This window comes from Paramisgurnus dabryanus, chromosome 19 (genome assembly GCF_030506205.2).
Source record: "Paramisgurnus dabryanus chromosome 19, PD_genome_1.1, whole genome shotgun sequence".
NCBI lineage: Eukaryota > Metazoa > Chordata > Actinopteri > Cypriniformes > Cobitidae > Paramisgurnus > Paramisgurnus dabryanus.
This window is the reverse complement of record NC_133355.1, coordinates 1,438,917-1,463,026: the sequence shown is the minus strand read 5'-3', so window position 1 is coordinate 1,463,026 and position 24,110 is coordinate 1,438,917. Positions and strand designations below refer to the sequence as shown.

Genomic DNA, 24,110 nt, shown 5'->3' with positions numbered 1-24,110 from the left:
GGTTGGCGAGTGTTAAGGACTCTTATTTGTTCTGCACTTAAGGTCAACACTACTCAAATCTTGTGACTTTCAAAACCTTGCATGCACTTTGTTTTATAATTCTTGTGTTTTGCATTTTCTTCTCAGCTTGGCATGTCGTCTTTTTTTAAAGACAGAATATTGCCATTTTAAATAACTGCCACTAACACGGTACAAGTATGTTGCTTTGCAAAATATGCATATGCCAGAAAAGAAATCATGCACTGAACGTTTGAGAGGGATTTTAAGTCCTCGCATACTTCTCTGCTCTACTATAAGCAATGTTGTAGCTGTCTTTTGTTGTTAAAAGCTGCTGAGAGGCTGAAGCAAGAATGCTTTTGCGATGCATACAATAAGATATCGGTGAGGCAAACAGATGTTAATATTCCTTTTATTGCATAGAGAGATATTTCTTTGTTTGAAAGGTTTGTATGGTCAACAAAGAATACATCCTCCTGACTCACTCCTTATCTCTCTGGCTAACTAATTGAACAGGTGACTACTATGGCATTGGCAATTTTATTTATATAGCACAATTCCTACAACCCAGTAACACAAAAAAAGAAACATCAATAGCACAATGAAAAGTAAAAAAAACACAACAACAACAATATATAAAAAATATATAAAACAATACAGTTCTTCAACCAAAATTAAAAGCTTTGTCGAAAGAATATGTTTTTAATTAGGACCCAAAATTGGCCACAGCCATTCTAATAAAAATGGGCAAAATGTTTCTTGGAGCAATTGACTATCAACATTCGGTGACAGGCGCTATGGCAGCTGTCACAGTATGAGACATTTCACAGGAGGTTATTGATGATTTTTGGAGACAGATAGACTATGGGCTATCATACACATGGCGGAACGCAAGTGTCTTTTGCTAGTTTCAACCCGGCGCAATGATCATTTTCACATTTAGCGCCACGTTATTTAAATAGCAAATGCATTTGCGCCAAATTTTGCGCTCATGGGCGTTGTGGTCTGAAAATGAGGTGTGTTCAGGTGCATTCTTGGCACGTTGCTATTTTGAGGCAACTAAAATAGACTACGCCATTGACCAACAAAAACCTGCTCTAAAGTCTAATGTGGCTTGGGAAAGCGTAAAAAATACACACCGTTGCCCAGCCTCTCGGGATACCTAGTGTACCCCATGCACACCGTTTGACCATTTTAAACTTAAAATGACAAGAAAAAACACATAAAAACAAATGAAAACGGACAAACTGGAATGCATTTCAATGGAAGTATAAGCAGAGAATGTTCGAGTGTATTGGGTTAGCTATGGGCACTGTGATTGGCTCATCGTGTTTGGGGGTGTGGCTTAGCCATAGGTCAATTGAAGTAAAAGCGCCGATCACCCCAGCACTTCAGGCTCGTCTTAGGGATAAACAAGAGTCTCTGTTTAGAGGGCCGGAGATATCTCATTACACTGTGTTCAATCAGTAGGTCGGAAGGGGCCAGCCCATAACGACTTAAACACAATTAATAGAATTTTTTAATCCCCTCTGTAGGGCACAGGCAGCCAATGTAAGGACTGTAAACTGGTATGATATCATCCTATTTATGAGTCAAAAGTCTGGCAGCTGCATTCTGAACCAGATCGTGATGAAGCTGTTTGACCCCGCAGTGTTTATCTGCCCATCAAAGTTCATATACCACAGCAACCAACCGGCGCATTGTACAATGACTGATAAATAACGCAGAAGTATCACAGCTACCAAAGCACTCAGCTGCATATTTTCTATAAATGGACCCAAGTCGAAGCATAGCCTATATAAAGAGAAAAGAATGTGAGCCAAAATGGATCATTGAGGAACCCTGCAGGTTACTGCAGCTTTACTTCGAGGTATGATCTCCTAACTTAACTGAAAAAGTTCTATTTGTAAGATAAGATTTACACCACTTCAGGGCACTGCCAGTAATGCCTGCACAATATTTCAATCGATCAATAAGTACAGTATGATCGAAAATATCAAATGCAAACACATAACGTTCCCCTAACGTTCCCTTATGGTTCCCATTTGGTTATTTTTTGGGGAACCAAATAAGAACGTTCTGGGTTATATTTATGTTTCATTTTATAACCTAGAGAAAACGTTCTGGGAACGTTCCCTGTAGGTTTTTTAAGATATAACGATTATTTGCATTCAGGGATATCACAATGTATAGGTTGTTATTTATATAGTTATGTACTTTAATTTAGCATTTCTAGTCTGATTATTAGCATATAGGCAAGAGCACTAAAACAACATAGTTTGCTTAAGTCACATGTTAATAGTATGTCATTTGAAACCTTCAACAATGCAGTCTCAGTAGAGGGATGTTTTCTAAACCAGACTGAAAAACCTCAAAGACCATATTGTCAGCCAAAAAATGTTTCTGTTTTCTCTATAATTTTAGTAATGAACGACAGATTGGAGATGGGCTTAAATTGAGCTAAAACAGTAAGATCCATACCCTGTTTCTGTAAGCAGAGGGCAAACCATTGCATGTTTTAGCAGCTCTGGGATAGTACCAGTTTGTAAGCAGCGATTTATCAGTGACAAAATATGGATATGGACCCACCACATCCAGAACTTGTTTAAGAATAAAAGGAGGCATCATGTCAGTTAAAGAACCTGATGCTTTAAGGTGATCCACTTTTTCTATAAAATGTTTTTCAGTAACAGGAGTAAAGCAACTTAATACAGCAGAGTTGCGGGGTCAGACAGAGCAGGGTTTACCCCCATTCTTAAATCATGTATCTTATATTCCCAGGTAATCCCATGACCCTCCACCATGATCACATGATATTAAGTTGAAGTCTTTCAGCAATATGAACATTATATAAATAATTGTGTCACATATTTCTACCAATAATTGAGTCTGATATTTGCACAAACTTTATTGCAGAAAAAGCAGTCACAGTCCCATTTAACATATTATTATACTTAGGGCACCAGACATATTTTGAACATGTTACTTTTCGAATAAGAAATACTTGAACACAATACATACAGTGGGGCTCGAAAGTTTGGGCACACTTGGTAAATACGAGCAAAGACAGCTATAAAAAATAATCTTTGTTTCTTCTTTTACACTTTAATAAAAACAAATCACAAAAATATAATGTTTCATGGAAGTAAAACAATTGAAAGTGAAGAAGAAATTACATTACAAAATAAATCATTTTCTCTAATACTCACTGGACATGAATTTGGGCACCCCTTTATTTAATCCTCTTTGCTACCTCCATTTGCAAGGATACTAAGTCAGAGTCATCTTTTATAATGTCTGATGAGGTTAAAGTATGCATGGCAGGTGATCTTAGATTATTCCTTCATACAGAATTTCTCCAGATCCTTCATATGTTGCTGCTCTCTACTCTTCAGTCATTTATTGTATGGTTCAGGTCAGGGAACTGGGATGGCAAGACCTTGATTTTGTGTCAGGGACCCATTTTTTTTTTTACAGTATTTACAGTATTGTTCAAAATAATAGCAGTTCAATGTGACTAACCAGAATTATCAATGTTTTTAGTATATTTTTTATTGCTACGTGGCAAACAAGTTACCAGTAGGTTCAGTAGATTCTCAGAAAACAAATGAGACCCAGCATTCATGATATACACGCTCTTAAGGCTGTGCAATTGGGCAATTAGTTGAATTAGTTGAAAGGGGTGTGTTCAAAAAAATAGCAGTGTCTACCTTTGACTGTACAAACTCAAAACTATTTTGTACAAACATTTTTTTTTTCTGGGATTTAGCAATCCTGTGAATCACTAAACTAATATTTAGTTGTATGACCACAGTTTTTTAAAACTGCTTGACATCTGTGTGGCATGGAGTCAACCAACTTGTGGCACCTCTCAGCTGTTATTCCACTCCATGATTCTTTAACAACATTCCACAATTCATTCACATTTCTTGGTTTTGCTTCAGAAACAGCATTTTTGATATCACCCCACAAGTTCTCAATTGGATTAAGGTCTGGAGATTGGGCTGGCCACTCCGTAACATTAATTTTGTTGGTTTGGAACCAAGACTTTGCCCGTTTACTAGTGTGTTTTGGGTCATTGTCTTGTTGAAACAACCATTTCAAGGGCATGTCCTCTTCAGCATAGGGCAACATGACCTCTTCAAGTATTTTAACATATGCAAACTGATCCATGATCCCTGGTATGCGATAAATAGGCCCAACACCATAGTAGGAGAAACATGCCCATATCATGATGCTTGCACCTCCATGCTTCACTGTCTTCACTGTTTACTGTGGCTTGAATTCAGAGTTTGGGGGTCGTCTCACAAACTGCCTGTGGCCCTTGGACCCAAAAAGAACAATTTTACTCTCATCAGTCCACAAAATGTTCCTCCATTTCTCTTTAGGCCAGTTGATGTGTTCTTTGGCAAATTGTAACCTCTTCTGCACATGCCTTTTTTTTTAACAGAGGGACTTTGCGGGGGATTCTTGAAAATAAATTAGCTTCACACAGACGTCTTCTAACTGTCACAGTACTTACAGGTAACTCCAGACTGTCTTTGATCATCCTGGAGGTGATCATTGGCTGAGCCTTTGCCATTCTGGTTATTCTTCTATCCATTTTGATGGTTGTCTTCTGTTTTCTTCCACGTCTCTCTGGTTTTGCTCTCCATTTTAAGGCATTGGAGATCATTTTAGCTGAACAGCCTATCATTTTTTGCACCTCTTTATAGGTTTTCCCCTCTCCAATCAACTTTTTAATCAAAGTACGCTGTTCTTCTGAACAATGTCTTGAACGACCCATTTTCCTCAGCTTTCAAATGCATGTTCAACAAGTGTTGGCTTCATCCTTAAATAGGGGCCACCTGATTCACACCTGTTTCTTCACAAAATTGATGACCTCAGTGATTGAATGCCACACTGCTATTTTTTTGAACACACCCCTTTGAACTAATTCAACTAATTGCCCAATTGCACAGCCTTAAGAGCGTGCATATCATGAATGCTTGGTCTCATTTGTTTTCTGAGAATCTACTGAACCTACTGGTAACTTGTTTGCCACGTAGCAATAAAAAATATACTAAAAACCTTGATTATTCTGGTTAGTCACATTGTACTGCTATTATTTTGAACAATACTGTACTTTGATGTTTGTTTTGAACCAATGTCTTGATGAAAGATTTTACCATGACCCATAATAAGATTTCTAGTAGAGCAAGTCAGATTTTGACTTTTTTATCTGTTGGTATTTGATATTATCCATGAAGCCATGTGTCTGAATAAGATGTCCAGGACAAGTATAAATGTATACTTGACTGAGCTTTATTTACTATGTGTGTGCTAAAAAGCATTTGTAAATGCTTAACTAGCTTTGCATTGCAGAATGATTAAAAGACGCTTAAAGAGCTCAATTTTGTATGGAAGCATATGGGTAGCATAATTCAATTTAGAATGTAATATGCAATATGACAATGCAATATGTAAAATGGCAATGCATTTCTGTATTTAAGTTTACATTTTCCATGCTTGTATGTGCAATGCTTGGTGCAAAATAAAAATGAAAATGTAAAACTTTAATTTACATTTTCCATTTTCTACAGCCCTGTTTTAAATACATATTTTAATGCTTTAGAAGTTGCAAAATTAAAATGGAAATGTATTACCCGAACTGATATAATGTGTTTCACATGGTCAAGCAAAAACTGTAGCAAAATTATAATTTAAATGTAATTCTCCCTAAATGCATTTACATTTACAGGTGGGAAACTTGGGATTGCATTTTCATTTACATAGAGCGCAACGGATGTAGCAAAATTAAATTGGAAATGTATTAGCTGGATTGATTAGATGTGCTTTACATGGTCAAGCAAAAACTGTAGCAAAATGACCATTTAAATGTAATTTTCCCTGAATGCATTTACATTTACGGGTGGGAAACTTGGGATTGCATTTTCATTTACATAGAGCGCAACGGATGTAGCAAAATTCAATTGAAAATGCATTCCGAGTTGACCACGCCCCCGCACCCGTGAATCACTGCGTCAAGGCGGGCCAACAACTCCCATTGCCTGGCCTCTCACGTGGGTAACATGGCGGCAGCAGGGCTGATTGAGAGTATTATATTCGCTGACCGATTAAGTGAAGCATAAACAGAGAGATATTAGTGTTTATGGAGATTATTACGTGTCTGTAGGTGACAGAACAACAGCGTTGTTTGATCCTCTCACCGAATTGTCTGCATTATCAGGCGCTAGTTCACCCCGCACTGTCCTGTGTCTGCCTTCGCATTCAAGTAGCCTACGGATGTTTCTACCGCGAACATTTCATCACAGTTCAAATAAACACTGACTGTTACATATATGTGAATGTATTTTTACGTTGAAAACATTGTACATTTTTTAAAATGATTTTAACACTCTGGGGTTGACGGTGGCGCGGGCGCCGCAAACTCTTTATTTTTCAATCACTCCGCAAAGAGACTTAAATTACTCTGCTGATTTTTGACATACAGATATGATTTATACATCATTTCAAACGTTAAAGTGTCTAGTTTTTTTCTGTCCACTCCCAATAAAAACAGAATGTTGTGCTTTTCGCAAAATTAAGAAAATAAACATGATGCACGTTCTGTTCTCTCTACATCAGTGAAGTCCTTTCAGAAACGCGTCAGAAAAATAAACTGTAACTTAACGAATACTTGGTGTAGAAACAAAAGATAAATGTCTACATAATGCTTGGAATGTCTCCTTTTAAATGATATAAGTGAAATTGAAAACAGATATTGTCATTCGGTGTAAACTGTATGAGAAGGAGGAGAAGTACCGTATTTCGCCAGTTACCTCATTATCTGTAATGAGATCGGATCGCCACACCCCCGCGCCATTGAAGTGAATGAGCAGAAACATCCATATGCATGACTCGTGCCTCCTGCAGTCAATGGATATGCAATCCACAATCCAGTCTCTCCATTCCTTGTTGTTCCATCCGATTGCACCAAACATGACATAAATCCTTATTTCCTTGCGTATGTGTGTCAGTATCTCCAGACGCGAGTGTTTTCTTTGTTCTTCCATCAAACAGTTCACGCGAATGGAACACACATACACAAACACGCGAGTCAGGAAACTCGACCCGCTTTTTGGTATTCTTATATAATGCGCGATTCCAAACAGTACAATCCTTATTTAGTTGCGTCTAAGCGCATATCTCCGCACAGCAAGTTTATTAAACACAGGATCACTCGCGTGTGCACACATTCACTGCTTTCATGATCAACACGTGAGGTAATGGCGGCGGTTGTAAACAAACATTGATACGTTTACCACGCGTGTCCCTTGTTGTGTTTCTACTATAATGATTACAAATACACAAATAAGAGTCCAGACAACGATAGGCAGTTGTTCTTTTGAGCTTTTTACTGCACAGAAGTAAACCTCTCGCTGGCCAACCAAACACTAACCCTGGGTTGAAGTGTGTTCATGTTAAGATGGCCAAACAGTATCTTTACCATGATTAAGCTACTATGGTTTTTAAAAGGTAACTTATACTTGTGAAATTAATAGAAAATATTTCAATAGAAATATATATAAATATATATAATGTGTGTGTGTGTGTATTTACATTATATTGAAAAGTAAACCTTATCATGGTTTTACTACAGAGAAAGTTATTCCTGTTGAACATCCACACAAGGCTCATTAGTGGCTCATTATTCAACTCTTTTGTCTCTCAGCTGTCAATCACTGATTATTCAGGAGCTTTCCCGCCTCCACGCATACAGCCTTTCCCAAGCAAAAGTGTCTTAGAAATTGTAAATCAATATCTTGCTTTATGTGATTGAGTAGGCCATATGATTTTCACATCATTTTGAAGAAAAAACTCTAGACTACTAGATCCAGTTTGGAAAGTCTTGGGAAAACATGTTTAGAATGAGTTTTGTGGAGTTATATCAGTGACTTAAAAATTTTGCTTTTTCAAAAACCACGCATAAACATTTTTCTCTCAAAAATACAAACATGTACATACATGTTGATTATATGATATTGTAGCCCAGTTTGTGATGAACACAGTGTTATGAGACTTTTGCCATTAATATGTTTTTAAGCAACTGAAAAAAGCACAAATGTCAGTGCATGTCAAAACTTCCCAAGGGCCCTAAAAACCCCTTAGACCCCAGAGGGTTAAAATAAAGATAATGGCGTTAAAACCTCACACGGTGCGAATGATAAAAGGTTTATAAGCTATAACAGACTACTTCTTTATTTAGTTTGACATGTTATTGTGAAGAAGAATAAACATTACCTGTTCCGGTGAAAGTCTTTAACAATTATGCAATAATAGATTATCATCTAACAAGAATAACCATGGTTTTACTACAGTAAGGTTTAAGTTTTTTTAAAGCTCTTGTGTGGTTGGTTTTCAAAACCATCTTGTTGTAACCATGATTTTGGCTTTAACTATAGTCAAACTATGATAAATTTTCGAAAGGGTCTAAGACGGCGTCATTGCTTGTTTTACTGTTTGCATCTCCAGCAATTCGGTTTATAACCAGAGCACCGCATATAATAATCTAAGTTTCGTTTCATTCTCAGTCTCGGTTAGCTCTTCTGTTTTATCGGTAAAAAGAGGCTACTTTCTCATGATGCGCACGTCTAAATAACACGCGAGCAGTGAAATCAGAAAACCCAGCAGCGGTGTTAAATCTCGAAATAGGTTACTGCGACCTGAATGGCCAAAACAATCAGAAATACATACAAAATAATTTTCAGGTATACTACTTCTTTACATAAAATAAAACAAATGAAGTGATAGCGCATTAAATGACCATTCTATATTACAATACCTTAACCCTGCAGTGACACGTTAAAAAAAAATTTGAATAGATTTTTTTTCTTTTCGAATAAGTATTGCAGATCGACTAGTCTTGCACACCCGGACATTAGCATATTGACCCGATCAGACCAAACGTACATTTAACTTTCTGTACTTTTATACACTTTCATCCTATAGCTTAATGAATGGAAGGCTATACTGACCTGTGGCTAGGGTCCGCTTATCTTATTCACAACTTTTAATGTTCCATTTATTTATATCCACAAAAGTTATTAACAAAACATAGATTAAAATGAAATTCGTTTTAAAGAAGCAAACAAAACGTATGAAGAAAAATTACGTTTAAAATGGCCTATTCTGTATTTCGCAATTAGCTAATTAAATTTAAACAAATATTACAACAATATTTAAACACAACAATAGCCTACTCAAACATAAATATATAAAACAGACATCCATCAGGATCCATGTTAAAAACAATCTGGTATAGCGTAAATAATCTGTGATTTCCCTCTGATTGTTTAGACGTTAGACATGCCTCGCTCGCATCATGACAGATTAGTTAAATTCATTTTACTATACTGAAGTTTTACTGATACAAGAGACAGACATGGAGAATATGAAACGAAATGGAGATCGACAATTTTTACATGCGGTGCTCTGGTTAGAACCGGATTGCTGGTGGAGATGGTCGTTTAACGGCAAACAGTAAAACAATGACTTTGTCTTAGACCCTTACGAAAATGAACCTTAAAGTTTTACCTTAAAGCAACAACAACAACAAAACTTGTTTACTACAGATTTTCTGAAACCATAGTTAAGCCTTAATGTAGTAAAATGGTTATTCTTGTTAAATGATAATCCATTATTGCATTATTGTGAAAGAACAGAATTTTACCAGAACAGATAATGGTTCTTCTTCTTCACAAAACATGTCAAACTAAGAAGTTCAGTCTGTCTACCTTTTTCACTCCGTGCTGTTTTCTGTATTTTAAAATTATAAAAAAAAGATTTGAACAATGTTTTCAACGTAAAAATACATACACTACATATGTAACAGTTAGGGTTTATTTGAACTGTGATGGTCAAAAAAAAAACCTAGGGTAATACAAACCGTAATCAATCTGCCAAAAATATTTATGATGTTTATTATATTTATTGCCATATGAGATGTTTATTGCCGTTGAATACTCTCGTCTATAATATGGAAATCATATATACATAGTAGGAAATAAAAAGAAGTATATCGCAAAGTTACACTGCTAATTTTTATTTATGATATATGTGGAGATAAATAAACCTTTGCTAATCTGCTGATTTCGTCCATTCATGTCCTGACCACCAGGCTAGAGATTTTAAACATCATTAATCCACACTTACTAGTCTATCAAATAATATCTAAAGTATATTGTTTTGTGAAAAAAAGGATGATCTGTTATATAGTTTTTGCGCTTTTCCGCAGGAAGTGTCAGTCACGCGATCATTTTATAGGCAAAAGCAGCGGTCAGCAGCTGCAGCGAACTGCAAACAGAGTGAAAGCAGACACGTAATAATCTTCATAAACAGTAATATTTCTCTGTTTATGCTTCACTTAATCGGTCAGCGAATATAACACTCTCAATCAGCCCTGCTGCCGAAATGTTTCCCACGTGAAAGGCCAGGCAATGGGAGTTGTTGGCCCGCCTTGACGCAGTGATTCACGGGTGCGGGGGCGTGGTCAACTCGGAATGCATTTTCAATTGAATTTTGCTACATCCGTTGCGCTCTATGTAAATGAAAATGCAATCCCAAGTTTCCCACCCGTAAATGTAAATGCATTCAGGGAAAATTACATTTAAATTATCATTTTGCTACAGTTTTTGCTTGACCATGTAAAGCACATCTAATCAATCCAGCTAATACATTTCCAATTTAATTTTGCTACATCCGTTGCGCTCTATGTAAATGAAAATGCAATCCCAAGTTTCCCACCTGTAAATGTAAATGCATTTAGGGAGAATTACATTTAAATTATAATTTTGCTACAGTTTTTGCTTGACCATGTGAAACACATTATATCAGTTCGGGTAATACATTTCCATTTTAATTTTGCAACTTCTAAAGCATTAAAATATGTATTTAAAACAGGGCTGTAGAAAATGGAAAATGTAAATTAAAGTATTACATTTTCATTTTTATTTTGCACCAAGCATTGCACATACAAGCATGGAAAATGTAAACTTAAATACAGAAATGCATTGCCATTTTACATATTGCATTGTCATATTGCATATTACATTCTAAATTGAATTATGCTACCCATATGCTTCCATAATTTTGATCCTGCCTATGAAAACCCTTTGTTCATTGTTTTCAATATGAAATCATCCAACATAATGTAAAGATCATTCTGTGAAAATGTAATCTTGATATTTGAATATTAATTAAGTAAAATTATGTCAAGATTGAAATAAAATTTTGATGCTCCAAATCTCATCATTCAATTATAAGACTTTAGCCTGGATTTTACAGATAGGGTCACATTTTGACAAAAAAATCTCTTATCCTGCAAATATTTATTTCAAGCGTTATATTTTTGCTTCTAAATTTTTACTTTTAGCTATGTAACTATTTCATTATTCACAGTTGTTGTGAAATAACTTTGTGATTTTTACCCATACATTACTGAGAAATTCTTGTAATTCCTCCAGACTTCTTTCACTGATTGTGACATTGTCATTTATATTTTCCTCTATATTTGCACCCCAGTAAGCTTTTGAGGACCAAGAACTTGAGCTGATGTTATAGCAGCAGAAAGTCATCCACATGTGTGATGGTATATTCACTCTGTTGTTTAGTGTAGTGTTACCCGGCACAGCTCCTGTTAACACATGGGCCAAAACCTGTCCATTGTGCTGCTTATCACGACAGTATTCATCCATCACATCTATAGCTGTTTTTTCCAAGCGATTCCAGCTGCCGTTATTAAAGTTGATCTTCTGTGGCACAGCATTGGTCATTGTGAATGTAGAATTAGCTGTGATATTATCACATGAATGACAGCTGGGATACAAGTGACCACGACTCATGTTATAAGTATTATTGAAGAAGTCTTCATCTATAGCTTGATTTTCATACAGGACTCTCATCTCATCATTGGGTGAGGGTTCAAGCTACAGAATAAATGTTCAAAAGAGAAATGAAACAATCATTAGTAGACAACAAGGAGACTGAATTTAAGCTAAAGTTATCATTTATTTACGCTCAGCTTTTTTCTTGTACAATAATTCATAAAGGATGCAAAAATCTCTAAATTAATAAGCTAAAACAAACTAGTATGAAGATTACCTCAGGCTCAATCCTCCAGATGTTTCCTGGTCTCTTGATGATCTTTTTCCCAATGAATCTGTAAGCTGAGAAAACTGGAATCCTGTTGGTTGTGTTGTAGAACGTCGCAAATCTGTACTCATTCTCATATTTTTGACAGATCGTTTTGTATGGATTACCCATGGAGCGTGAATTCTCCAGAATGCCAGGAATCACTGGAGGCTGTTCTTGATAAAAAAAACGACTACAATAACTAAAGTCTATAACTTCAGAGATGACGGATGGACAGATGAGCAGTAACAGCACTGAGACGTTCATGATAAACAACATCTTCATCTGACTTCACTCAAATCACAAAGCAGAAATAAAGCAGAAATTCCCCTCTCTAAACTCTTAAACACTTCATCAGTGGACACAAACAGCGTTTAACACCGCCTACCCACACGCTAAAAACATGTGACATCACATCACAGTTTTTCTCAGTAATGCTATCAACATTTAGGTGTTAATGTTTTATTCACACTTACTTTTTCTGTAGCCTGCTACAGAGTTTGTCATGTTTTTTTAAATTGCACTTTGATTCTATATAACCTGGCCTAGTGTTAAACATGGACTTGTTATTATTGTTATGACTAACCTGTAGATGATTCATTTCTAACATTTTGAAAGTATTGTCACTATTGATTTAGTACTGATATTTTAAAACATACTAGTCAGGCTGGGATGTGACCACCATGGACATGCCTCGCATGTAACTGCATTTTTAAAACACAAAAATATTTTTTTTAGATATGGATCTAGGAGAAACTTTTGTGAGTTGTGAGACTAGCCAACCTGCATATTAGCTGAAACAACCTGTTTTTGTACAGTCTGAGCTTAAAGATTATGGCCTGGTTTTACAGACAATGCTTAGATAAACACAGGACTAGGCCTTAGTTAAATTAAGACGTTTAAGCATTCATTTATAAACGTGCCTTAGAGAAATGCATTACTGGTGGTGTGTATCTTAAGACAAATCAATGGCACCGGCATATTGTAAGATCTGTACGTGCACGTTATTTTCAGTTGAGACAGGTTAAACATGTGTTTTAATCAAGGACTAGCCTTAAGCCTTGTCTGTGAAACCAGGGGGAAATGTATGATATACTGTAGTTAATAATCAAATAATCAAATCAAATATAATCAAATTTGATGAGACCCTGGCTCATTGTATATCATTGTATACCTGAGGCCTAATTGTAACACTGTGTGACAACTAACCTCACTGTGTAAAAATGTTTTCAATCCCAGCTATCAGTTACTAGGAGTTGTTGACATGTTTATTTAAATTAAATTAAAATAGATTAAAATAATATAAGGTTAGATTTGGTGACATAAACCCCCAACTCAGAAATCAAAAGAAAGATAAGATAAAGAAATTTACTTTCATGCCTCCAAAACACTCTTTGTCCAATATCTTAACCAAAACACATCAAAACTTTTCACATTCATAGGAAATATTCTGATATAAGAGGAAAAATACCAAAAGATTTTAATCAGAGAGTAATTGTGATTGCATGGCACCTTGGATATTCAGTCTCAGAAACAGTGTTGTGGGTTTTTCACGTGCCACTGTATGAAGTACATATTAAAAGTGGTGCACAGATGACAAACCAGAGTCCAGCTGTATGTCATCTGTAGCTCATTGATGCCAGCGTCGGGAATTATTCACAGCCACCGCATGCCCACAGTGTGACAAAGCACCAACACCTATAACAGTGGTGACCCGGGCAATGTGTCACATCACACCAGTGGCGGTTCTACACGGAGGCCAAGGGTGGCCCGTGCCTCTGTAGACATGTCCCTGGCCACCCCTGTGGCCACCCCGTGCTGACCAAATAAAAAAGTATAAATTTATTTTGATTTTACACGCGAGCGCCAAAAGCGGAACTAATGCGACGCAACGTTCTAAACGGGCAAATTAGAGCGGCGCACCCAACCACTGTAGCTGGCTGCAGGTGCTGCTCAGCGAGTGTCTCAATTCGTTCTCAATCGCCCGATGTTGAGAATGTGTATGCAGGTTTGGGAACTGGTAAGGACTCTAACTCACTTCACATTGGGACACAAGCCGTTTCTCAATGTCAAGGAAACTTCCTTGGCAGGACTAGTCCTTACAAGTCACTTCCTTCAGAGGCTAGGCGAGGCTCCTCTTAAGCATTCGGAGAAGACGTTAAATGGAACAGGCTAGCAAGTGCACGTCACTACGTAATTGCGTGATTGAAAGGTGTGCTTTCGGTGCTGCGCGCATAGGATTGTGGGTGATTTCAGCGCGTGAAGAGCGCGAAGGATACAAATTTGCATCCTTTCCTGTATATGGGATATTTCTCAAACGAAGGACTCAGTCCTTGGCTGACATTTCGAGGATCCTCGACATTGGAACAGTCCTTTGACGGACGTCGATGACGTAGCATCCTCGAAATTCTAGCTTCCGAGGATCCTTCCTTGACATTGAGAAACGGCTATTGTTCACTTGTTCTCCTGTGACGTGGCTGCTTAAGCGCGGTGATCATTCACAGCTGTTACTCATCAACAACCGGCAAAACCTTCTTCTTCTTCTTTTCGTTTAATGGCTGCTCACTCCTTGGGAGTATTACTGCCACCTACTGTATACCTTGCGCATATGTGTAATGGATCTGAATTGTGAAAAAATAAAAATAATAATAATAAAAAATAAACCCCTTTTAACACCCCAGAGGATCCAAGCCCAAGCTTCAGCTGACGCTGCGTGTTTCAGCTCCTCCAGCTTCCACATTGAGCTCCTCAACCTCCTGGATGTTCAGAGCAACTTGCTCCTCCTTCTAGATCCTGTGATCTAGTCCTGTACGCTCTAAAAATATCATCACCTCCTTAAGCCTCTTAATATCCCTCAAACCCTCTTCCAATAAGTCCATGATACTCACTGGCCTTTTCTTTATATTACTAAAGAGACCACTACGCTGTTCTTCATATTTACTACACTTAAAAAGCACATGTTCTACTGATTCAACACCATCACATTCATCACACATACCATTCTCATGCTTCCCCATTAATGCCAGTGTTGAATTTAACCCTGTATGACCCATCCTTAATCTAGAAATCATTACTTCTTCCTTTCTATATCTTCCATAACACGATTCTTTATTCCTCACTGATTTTACAATATTATAATACCACCTACCTGTACTGCTACTTTCCCATCTTTGTTGCCATATTCTTATTACTTCTCTATTAATTATTGATCTAACTTCATTTCTTCCTAAAGGTATCTTAATATCTACCATATCTTTCACTAACGCTTCTCTAACCACTGCAATGCTACTATTATAGCAGTTAGTTCTGCTGAATACACAGACAATTTGTCACTCAATCTTAAACTTACTTTCCTCTCAAATTTTGGAATGAATACTCCTACTCCTACTTTCTCTTCCACTGGGTCTTTAGATCCATCTGTATATATCTGTATACAAGAATAAAAAATTTCTCTCATAAAACCATTAATAACATAACTATTAGTATATCTTCCTTCTGCTTTTTCCCGATCCTCAAGCAGTCTCAATTCAACATTAGGTTCAGGAATATTCCATACTGATACCCCATTTAATGGCATATTGGGGCAAATAGCTACATTTCCAGTCTACATTCTTTAACCCATTGTTTATACTTCCATCCAGAACTATTCCCATTATCCTTTTTATATTCCCAACAATCATTTAAAATTACTCGTGTGCGATGGCTCTTATCACAACCCTGCAAATTAACCCAGTACATCATTGTAAGTTTTTCCCTCCTTAAGTCTAGTGGCATCTCCCCCATTTCAACCCTGATGGCATCTAGAGGGGTTGACCTTATTGCTCCACTACAGATTCTAAGTGCCCTAGCCTGTATGTTATCCAACTTCTTTAGTACTGATTTTGCTGCAGCTCCATACACCGAACACCCATAATCTAGACCGTATTAACGCTTGATATACATGTAGTAGTGCACTTTTCCTTGCTCCCCACTCATATTTGGCTATTGACTTCATGCAATTTATTACTCCTTTGCACTTGTTCTCAATTTTCTTAATATGTCCATTCCATGTTAATTTTCCATCAAATATTAATCCAAGATATTTAAACTCTGTCACTCTTTCTAATACTTGACCATATAATTTCAAAATCACTTGTTCCATTTTCCTTTTCTTTGTAAAAACGTCTCGGTTACGTATGTAACCCTCGTTCCCTGAAGGAAGGGAACGGAGACGTCACGTCGTGACCGACGAATTGGGAACCGCTTCGCGGGTGACCTATCTACTTCGAGAACTATAAGAAACGCCAATGAACTTGGCATGCAGGTATTTGCATAATGCCGGCGCCGCCCCGCCAGGTGCGTATATAAGCCGCAGGTGCACAATACCAAATTAGCTATATTATTGCTGAGAAGCCGAGCAACAGTGCCCGGCCTGAAAAACAGCAATGGAACAGCAAACTGTGGCGACGGGACGTGACGTCTCCGTTCCCTTCCTTCAGGGAACGAGGGTTACATACGTAACCGAGACGTTCCCTTTCAGTCGGTCACTACGATGTCACGTCGTGACCGACGAATTGGGAATCCCTACCAAAACGCCACTGCAGCTGAACCCTTCCAGTGTCTGTAAAAGCCCTCCGCCCTCCACATAGGGGGCGGAACCTAAGGCGAAATGCAGAAGGCCGGTCACTACCTGTTCCTTAACCCACGATAGTGAAGCAGCGAACTGGGGAAGCGTCTAAACTGAGCGGAGCTAGAACACTGCGGAAGCCATCCCCTAAGAAGGTTGAATGGATGACATAAAAATATGAAACAACCGATAGGTTGCTCATAAAAAGTCTCTGAACAAAACATAGTATGCAGAGAGATGCAGAGCAGGCTCTGCTAAGGAAAACGTGGAGGATTAGTACCCCACGGAGTATACACACAAATGAACCCCACGTAGGGGACAAATGTGGACGCCTAGCCTACACAGGTTTACAGAGAATACATCAGTGATAGGTTGACAGCGGATGCTCCGCAACACCAGCTATCAGGGCGGTGGAGGAGAGGCAAAAACAGTTTTTTAGACGTTTTTGCCCCGATGGCCTTCCATATTGGTGCAGATGTGCAGCACCAAAAAAGAGGCTCCAAGCCGACACACGAGCCGACCCTCGGCATTCTTAACTAGTTAGTAGAAAGAACCCGAGTGGAAACCGGTTCGACACGAACACTATAGAATCTTGTGAACGTATTAGGTGTCGCCCAGCCTGCAGCTCTACAAATATCTGTTAGCGAGGAACCGCGAGCCAGTGCCCAAGATGATGCCACACTGCGTGTAGAGTGGGCACGTAAATTAAACGGACAAGGCACATTCTGCTTTTGATATGCAAGGGCTATAGTATCCACAATCCAATGGGACATCCTCTGCTTGGTGACAGCTTTTCCTTTCTGCTGACCACCGTAACAAACAAAGAGCTGATCTGAGGTCCTTAAGCTTTGCGTCCTGTCTATATACACACGTAGTGCACGAACAGGGCATAACAAAGCCATGGCTGGGTCTGCCTCCTCCAAAGGCAGCGCTTGGAGGTTCACCACTTGATCTCTGAAAGGAGTGGTGGGAACTTTGGGCACAAAGCCGGGCCGGGGTCTCAGTGTTACGCTGGATGCAGCCGGCCCGAACTGAAGGCACGATTCGTCGACCGAAAAAGCATGAATATCCCCTATCCTCTTAACAGAAGCCAAAGCAAGGAGAGTTAATGTTTTCATAGTAAGAAATTTAACACTCACACTATGCAGAGGCTCAAATGGGGCTTCCTGGAGTGATTTCAGCACCAAGGACAGGTCCCAAGGAGGAATAGAGGGAGGACGCGAAGGATTCAGTCTTCGAGCGCCTCTGAGAAATCTAATGACCAGGTCGTGCTGACCCACTGTTCTACCGTTTACGGGTGAATGGTGAGCTGATATCGCAGCGATATCGACTTTAATAGTGGATGGTGACAGCCTATTCTCCAAACGGCGCTGGAGATATAAAAGCACAACACTAATCGGGCATTCTCGGGGGTTTTCACTTTGGGAAGAACACCAGTCGACAAACAGGTTCCATTTAAGCGCGTAAGCCTGTCTCGTAGACGGCGCTCGCGCTGCAGCAATAGTGTTAGATACCTCTTGCGGTAAATCACTCAAATCCTCCGTGCCCCGTCCAGAGACCACACATGGAGGTTCCACAGGTCGGGGCGCGGGTGCCATAATGTGCCCTCTTGTTGAGAAAGAAGGTCCTTCCTCAGGGGAATCTTCCAAGGAGGGGCTGTCGCGAGGAGAGAGAGTTCTGGAAACCAACTCCTGGTTGTCCAATACGGTGCCACCAACAGCACGCTCTCCTCGTCCTCCCGGATTTTGCATAGGGTTTGCGCAATGAGGCTCACCGGAGGGAACGCGTATTTGCGCATGTTTCGCGGCCAGCTGTGTGCCAATGCATCCACGCCGAGCGAGTCGTCGGCTAGTGAATAGAACAGGCGACAATGGGTCGTCTCTGGGGAAGCAAACAGATCTATCTGCGCTTTGCCGAAACGTCTCCAAATCTGCTGAACCGCAATGGGGTGGAGTCGCCATTCGCCGGGACGCGCAGCCCGAGAGAGCGCATCCGCCTCTACATTGAGCGTGCCCGGGATGTAAATGGCACGAAGAGACCTCAAATTCTTCTGACTCCAAGTGAGGAGATGACGGGCGAGATGCGACAGGTGACGCGAGCGTAAACCGCCTTGACGATTGATGTACGCCACGGTCGCAGTGTTGTCTGTGCGAACTAATACATCTTTGCCCTGTAACTCGTTGCTGAAACGGACGAGCGCAAGATATACAGCCCACATTTCTCGGCAATTTATGTGCCAATGCAACACAGTCTCACACCCATGGCGTCAATATTTGACGACACTTGACCATGCGTCAATATGTTGACGCGGAGGGTATACCCTCCGCGTCACTTTTTGACGAACTGGGGACTTCAATACTATTAGGTACGCGAAATTAAACAGTTGTCGCCTGACGTTGGGGTTAGGGATAGGTTTGGGTAGGGATGTCATTATGTAAATCTAACCCTAAACCGACGCGAAAATGGTAGAAAATGGTAAGAAAATAGGAAAGAGAATTTCGCGTACCTGATAGCATTGAAGTCCCCAGTTCGTCAAAAAGTGACGCGGAGGGTATACCCTCCGCGTCAACATATTGACGCATGGTCAAGTGTCGTCAAATATTGACGCCATGGGGTGAGACTGGGTTGGCCAATGCAGCTGGGGTGCCGTCCAGACCCCCGAAGCCGCAAGCCCATCGTACGTGGCCCCCCACCCCGTGTCCGAAGCATCTGTGCATACTATTGCATGCCTGGAGACCTGTCTCAGAGGCACACCGGCTCGGAGAAACGCACGGTCTGACCACGGAGTGAAAGTGCGACGACACGCAGGTGTAATGATAACACGGTGAATGCCGCGCAGCCACGCTCTCCTCGGGACTCGATCGTGAAGCCAATGCTGAAGCGGTCGCATATGGAGCAGTCCGAGCGGAGTTACAGCTGCGGCTGCTGCCATATGCCCCAGGAGCTTCTGAAATTGTTTCAGCGGGACCGCGCTCTTGCTCTTGAATGTATTCAGGCAAGTCAGAATCGACTGTACACGCGCTTCTGTTAGACGAGCTGTCAAATCGATCGAGTCCAGTTCCATACCGAGAAAAGAGATTCTCTGCACGGGGCAAAGCTTGCTCTTTTCCCAGTTGACCCGAAGACCCAAACGAGCGAGGTGTTTCAAAGTTAAATCTCTGTGATCGCACAGCGTCTGACGTGTTTGAGCTATTATTAGCCAATCGTCCAGATACGCGAGAATGCGCACACCTCTCTCTCTCAGGGGTTTTAAAGCCCCCTCCACTACTTTGGTGAATACACGGGGCGACAGAGAGAGCCCGAATGGGAGGACTTTGTACTGGTATGCTCGCCCCTCGAACGCAAAGCGGAGAAACGGCCTGTGCCGGGGGAGAATCGATACATGAAAGTACGCGTCCTTCAGGTCGATAGATGCGAACCAATCGTTCGGACGAATGCATGGAAATATGCGTTTGGGCGTCAGCATCTTGAACGGCATTCTGTGAAGTGCACGGTTCAGCGAACGCAGGTCCAGGATCGGTCGCAAGCCGCCGCTTTTCTTGGGTACAATAAAGTAAGGGCTGTAAAACCCCGACCTCATCTCGGCTGGAGGGACCGGCTCGATCGCGTCCTTCGCCAGTAGGACAGCGATCTCCGCACGGAGGACGTGCGCATCGGCAGCTCTCACCGCAGTGAAACGAACGCCGGAGAATTTGGGGGGACGCCGGGCAAACTGGATCGCGTAGCCGAGACGAATCGTGCGTAAAAGCCAACGCGACGGGCTGGGAAGCTGTTTCCACGCCCCCAGACACCGTGCGAGGGGGACTAAAGGCACGATCGGTGTACCCGCGGCGGGCGCAACGGAGGTGATCGCCGGTGTGTGCGTAACGGCCGCACCGACAGCAGTGTTGTGTGTGATAACACTCACCTGAGTCCATTGCTGGGTGGTTGAGTAAGGGAGGCTCTGCTGAAGACACCTCTCGCCACTCGATGCACCCTCTGGCGAAGGAGGAGGGAGACGATGGGTTATGAGCCCGTAGCTGTCTCCTACCGCCTGAGAAGTTGGAGAGCGCGGAGGGGTTATGAGCCCGTGCGCCGCTCTCGTTCTCCTCTGATGAGTCGGAGAACGAGGGGGGGTTATGAGCCCGCTCGTATCTCCGGCGCTCATCTGAAGACCTAGAGATGGAAGTGGAATTCGCTCTTTTTGTGAATTTGTGGGTGCCGACTGAAAAGTCGGCGGAACAGAAAAATGAAACAAAAGATTCCCCAACCGGCCCTCCTCCGGTGGGGGGAGTGGTGCCTTCACCATCTCCCGAAGAGCGATCCCCTCCATCTCTAGGTCGCCCGTCTCAGGGCCGCTTAGATCTTCTTTTACCACCCTTTGAAGCGGGCTGAGCGGGCGGGGCGGGCTGCTGACGACCGGTTCCTCGCTTCTTAGAAGAGCCCCGGGGAGGAACGGAGGCGGCCGCCGCAGGACGCCCTCGGCGAGGAGCAGGCTGAGGCGCCGACGTGGATGGGGCAGGCGCAGGACGCTTCCGACGTGGCATGATCTGAGCGATGGCCTCAGTCTGCTTCTTGGCCGCGGAGAATTGCTGCGCAAACTCCTCGACCGTCTCGCCGAACAGGCCGGTCTGGGAAACCGGAGCATTCAGGAGCCGGGTTTTATCGGCGTCCTTCATGTCCGCCAGACACAGCCAGAGATGGCGTTCCTGGACTACCAGGGTAGACATCGCACGCCCGACGGCGCGTGCGGTGACCTTGGTCGCACGAAGCGCCAGATCCGTAGCCGCACGTAGTTCAGAGAACTCCGCCGAGTCGTGACCTCCCGCGTGCAGGTCCCTCAGAGCCTTAGCCTGGTGGACCTGCAGCAATGCCATGGCATGCAGGGCAGAGGCTGCCTCCCCACAAGCCTTGTAAGCAGCACCGGACAGCGCCGAAGACTGCTTACAGGCCCGTGAGGGGAGAGTAGGCTGGTCCCGCCAGGAGGAAGCGACACCGGCCGGACACAACTGCATCGCGACCGGCCGCTCCACTGACGGGATACCAGTGTACCCCTTGGCATCTCCACCCTCGAGAGAGGTGAGGGGTGAAGGCTGAAACGGTCGGTTCCGGGCGGAAAACGGGGTTTTCCACGACCGCGTCAGCTCTTCATGCACCTCGGGGAAGAAAGGCACCGGGGGCGAGGACTGAGAAGCCCTGGCACCGCCGAAGAACCAATCATCGAGGCGGGACGGTTCAGGTGGGGGAGGTTTAGTCCACTCCAAGCCGACCGCCTCCGCTGCCCGAGCGAGCATGGCTGCCATCTCGGGGTCGAACACAGAAGCCGCAACCTGGCCCGAAGGCGGGAGCGGATCCGGATCGACGTCCGAGGCTGACAACCCCCCTTCCGATGTTACGGTGGACATCGCGTCGGGTGGAGGCTCGACAGAGCGCGAGGACACCGTAGAACACGGGCCGCTCGTCTCCATCAGGACCTCCGCTGGCAACGGATCAGGGCGCTGGGAGCTGCTGGACGAACCAGCAGACTGACCCAGCACCGTTATACGGAGGTCATCCTTCGCAAGTCTGGAAGCTGCGCTCTTAGCAGCACCAGACTTGGAAGGCGGGCGCCGTTCCCGGAGAAACGACACCCGTCTCCGCAAATCCGCCATAGTCATGCCCTCACAGATGGAGCATGAACTATCACGCAACGCTGCCTCTGCGTGCTGGAGCCCCAGACACGAAAGACAACGCTGGTGGCCATCCCGGGGGGCGATGAACACACCGCATCCAGAAACCGAACACGGACGGAAATCCATCTTTAAAAAGACGACCCCGACCGTGACACGAATGAGTGGCTGTCTTTAAAAAGACACAAAGCTCAAACGTGCTGCTCTTTTAGGGAAATCACTCTTTTGTGCAAGCTGGTGAAACACACAGGGAGAGGCAACGCACTCACTCGAACTCAAGTCCTAAATTAAGAGACAGAGAGAGAGAGAAAGGGTGGAGAGAAAAACACTGCGAGCCTCCGCTGAGGTGTCTTCGCCCAACCAACTTTGGCAAGCTGAGATCTTTTTTCTTCCCACAGAACAGGATCTACGAAGATCAGTTTTTCAGAATAGCTTCTCGTGAGCAGATGTCTGCCGGCTTCGAAGCAATAAAGCTAATTTGGTATTGTGCACCTGCGGCTTATATACGCACCTGGCGGGGCGGCGCCGGCATTATGCAAATACCTGCATGCCAAGTTCATTGGCGTTTCTTATAGTTCTCGAAGTAGATAGGTCACCCGCGAAGCGGTTCCCAATTCGTCGGTCACGACGTGACGTCGTAGTGACCGACTGAAAGGGAACCATATATTGGGTCTTTAATACTGAAAACTTCAGTCCCCATTCCACTGACCACCTTTCAACTTCATTTATTGCTTTTTGTACTCCTTTAACTACATTCCAACCGGCAAAACCAACATCTCGCTAACTTTTTAAAGTTTACACATTGTAAAAAGCGCTGTAATTATGCTCTTACATATACGTGCATACAATTGGAGGAATATAATTAAATGTTACATATAAAAATGTTTACAATTTAAAATAAATATTATTTTAAATACTGATTAGATTGTGGTTCCTAACTGTCTAACAATGTGTGTTTATATGTAAACTAAAACAAACGTTTGTCTTTATAAAAGTTTGCATTTCATAAAGTTTATTGAGTAGGCTCGCATGATTTTCGGTCGGGGGGCTTAAGAAAAGAGCCCAGCTCCCCTTTTGCACCTGCACTTACTCTTTTATTAAATAAATATTTATATGATTGTAAAGTAAAATAAAGTTTATGGGGCAGTTTCCCGGAAAGGGATTAGACTAGTCCTAGACTAAAATAAATGTAAGAGCTGTCCAAACGGAAAACAACTTGCAATGCCATATCTTAAAACCCTGCTGAAAAAACAGCATCAAACCAGCATGGGAATTATGCTGGTCTATGCTGGTTTGATGCTGGTTTAGCTGGTGGTCACCAGCATACCAGCACCAAAACACAACATATGCTGGTATATATTTCCTAATTAAACTAAGGCCTAGTCCTGTCTTAAACTAATTCCTGTAACCACCCCTATAATCTTTAAATATAATTTCTTGACATTTTTTTATGTGCCCCTCTGGTAAAACACTGGCCCCTCCTTGGCCCCCCTAGTGAAATTTGTCTAGAACCGCCACTGCATCACACAGTTCATCGCAATTTTCTGCTTAGCTGACAACCCGGCCAAGCCCCAACTGCATGCGAGTGTACGCCATTGACAACGATGCATGAAATGGGCACAAGATCATTGTGATTGGGCTGTGGATGATTAAATGGCCTTGTCTCGTGCATCATGTCGTGCATGTTG

The 24,110-nt window shown here is 42.0% G+C and overlaps 1 protein-coding gene across 1 annotated transcript; it reads right to left on the bottom strand.

The window, feature by feature from the left end:
- Nucleotides 1-10,692: 10,692 nt before the first annotated feature.
- On the bottom strand, nt 10,693-12,461 carry LOC135771469 (endonuclease domain-containing 1 protein-like). Its single transcript, XM_065281726.2, has 2 exons — nt 12,139-12,461; nt 10,693-11,963 (listed from the first exon to the last, which is right to left on the bottom strand). Exons 1-2 carry the CDS (start codon nt 12,451-12,453, stop codon nt 11,427-11,429), a joined length of 852 nt encoding a protein of 283 aa, XP_065137798.1. The 5' UTR covers nt 12,454-12,461; the 3' UTR covers nt 10,693-11,426.
- Nucleotides 12,462-24,110: the final 11,649 nt, after the last annotated feature.

Coding starts and splice junctions, on each gene's coding strand:
- LOC135771469 (XM_065281726.2), bottom strand. CDS start 12,453: ATGAAGATGTTGTTTATCATGAACGTCTCAGTGCTGTTACTGCTCATC. Junction 11,964..12,138: donor TCTGGAGGATTGAGCCTGAG/GTAATCTTCATA, acceptor TTTATTCTGTAG/CTTGAACCCTCACCCAATGA.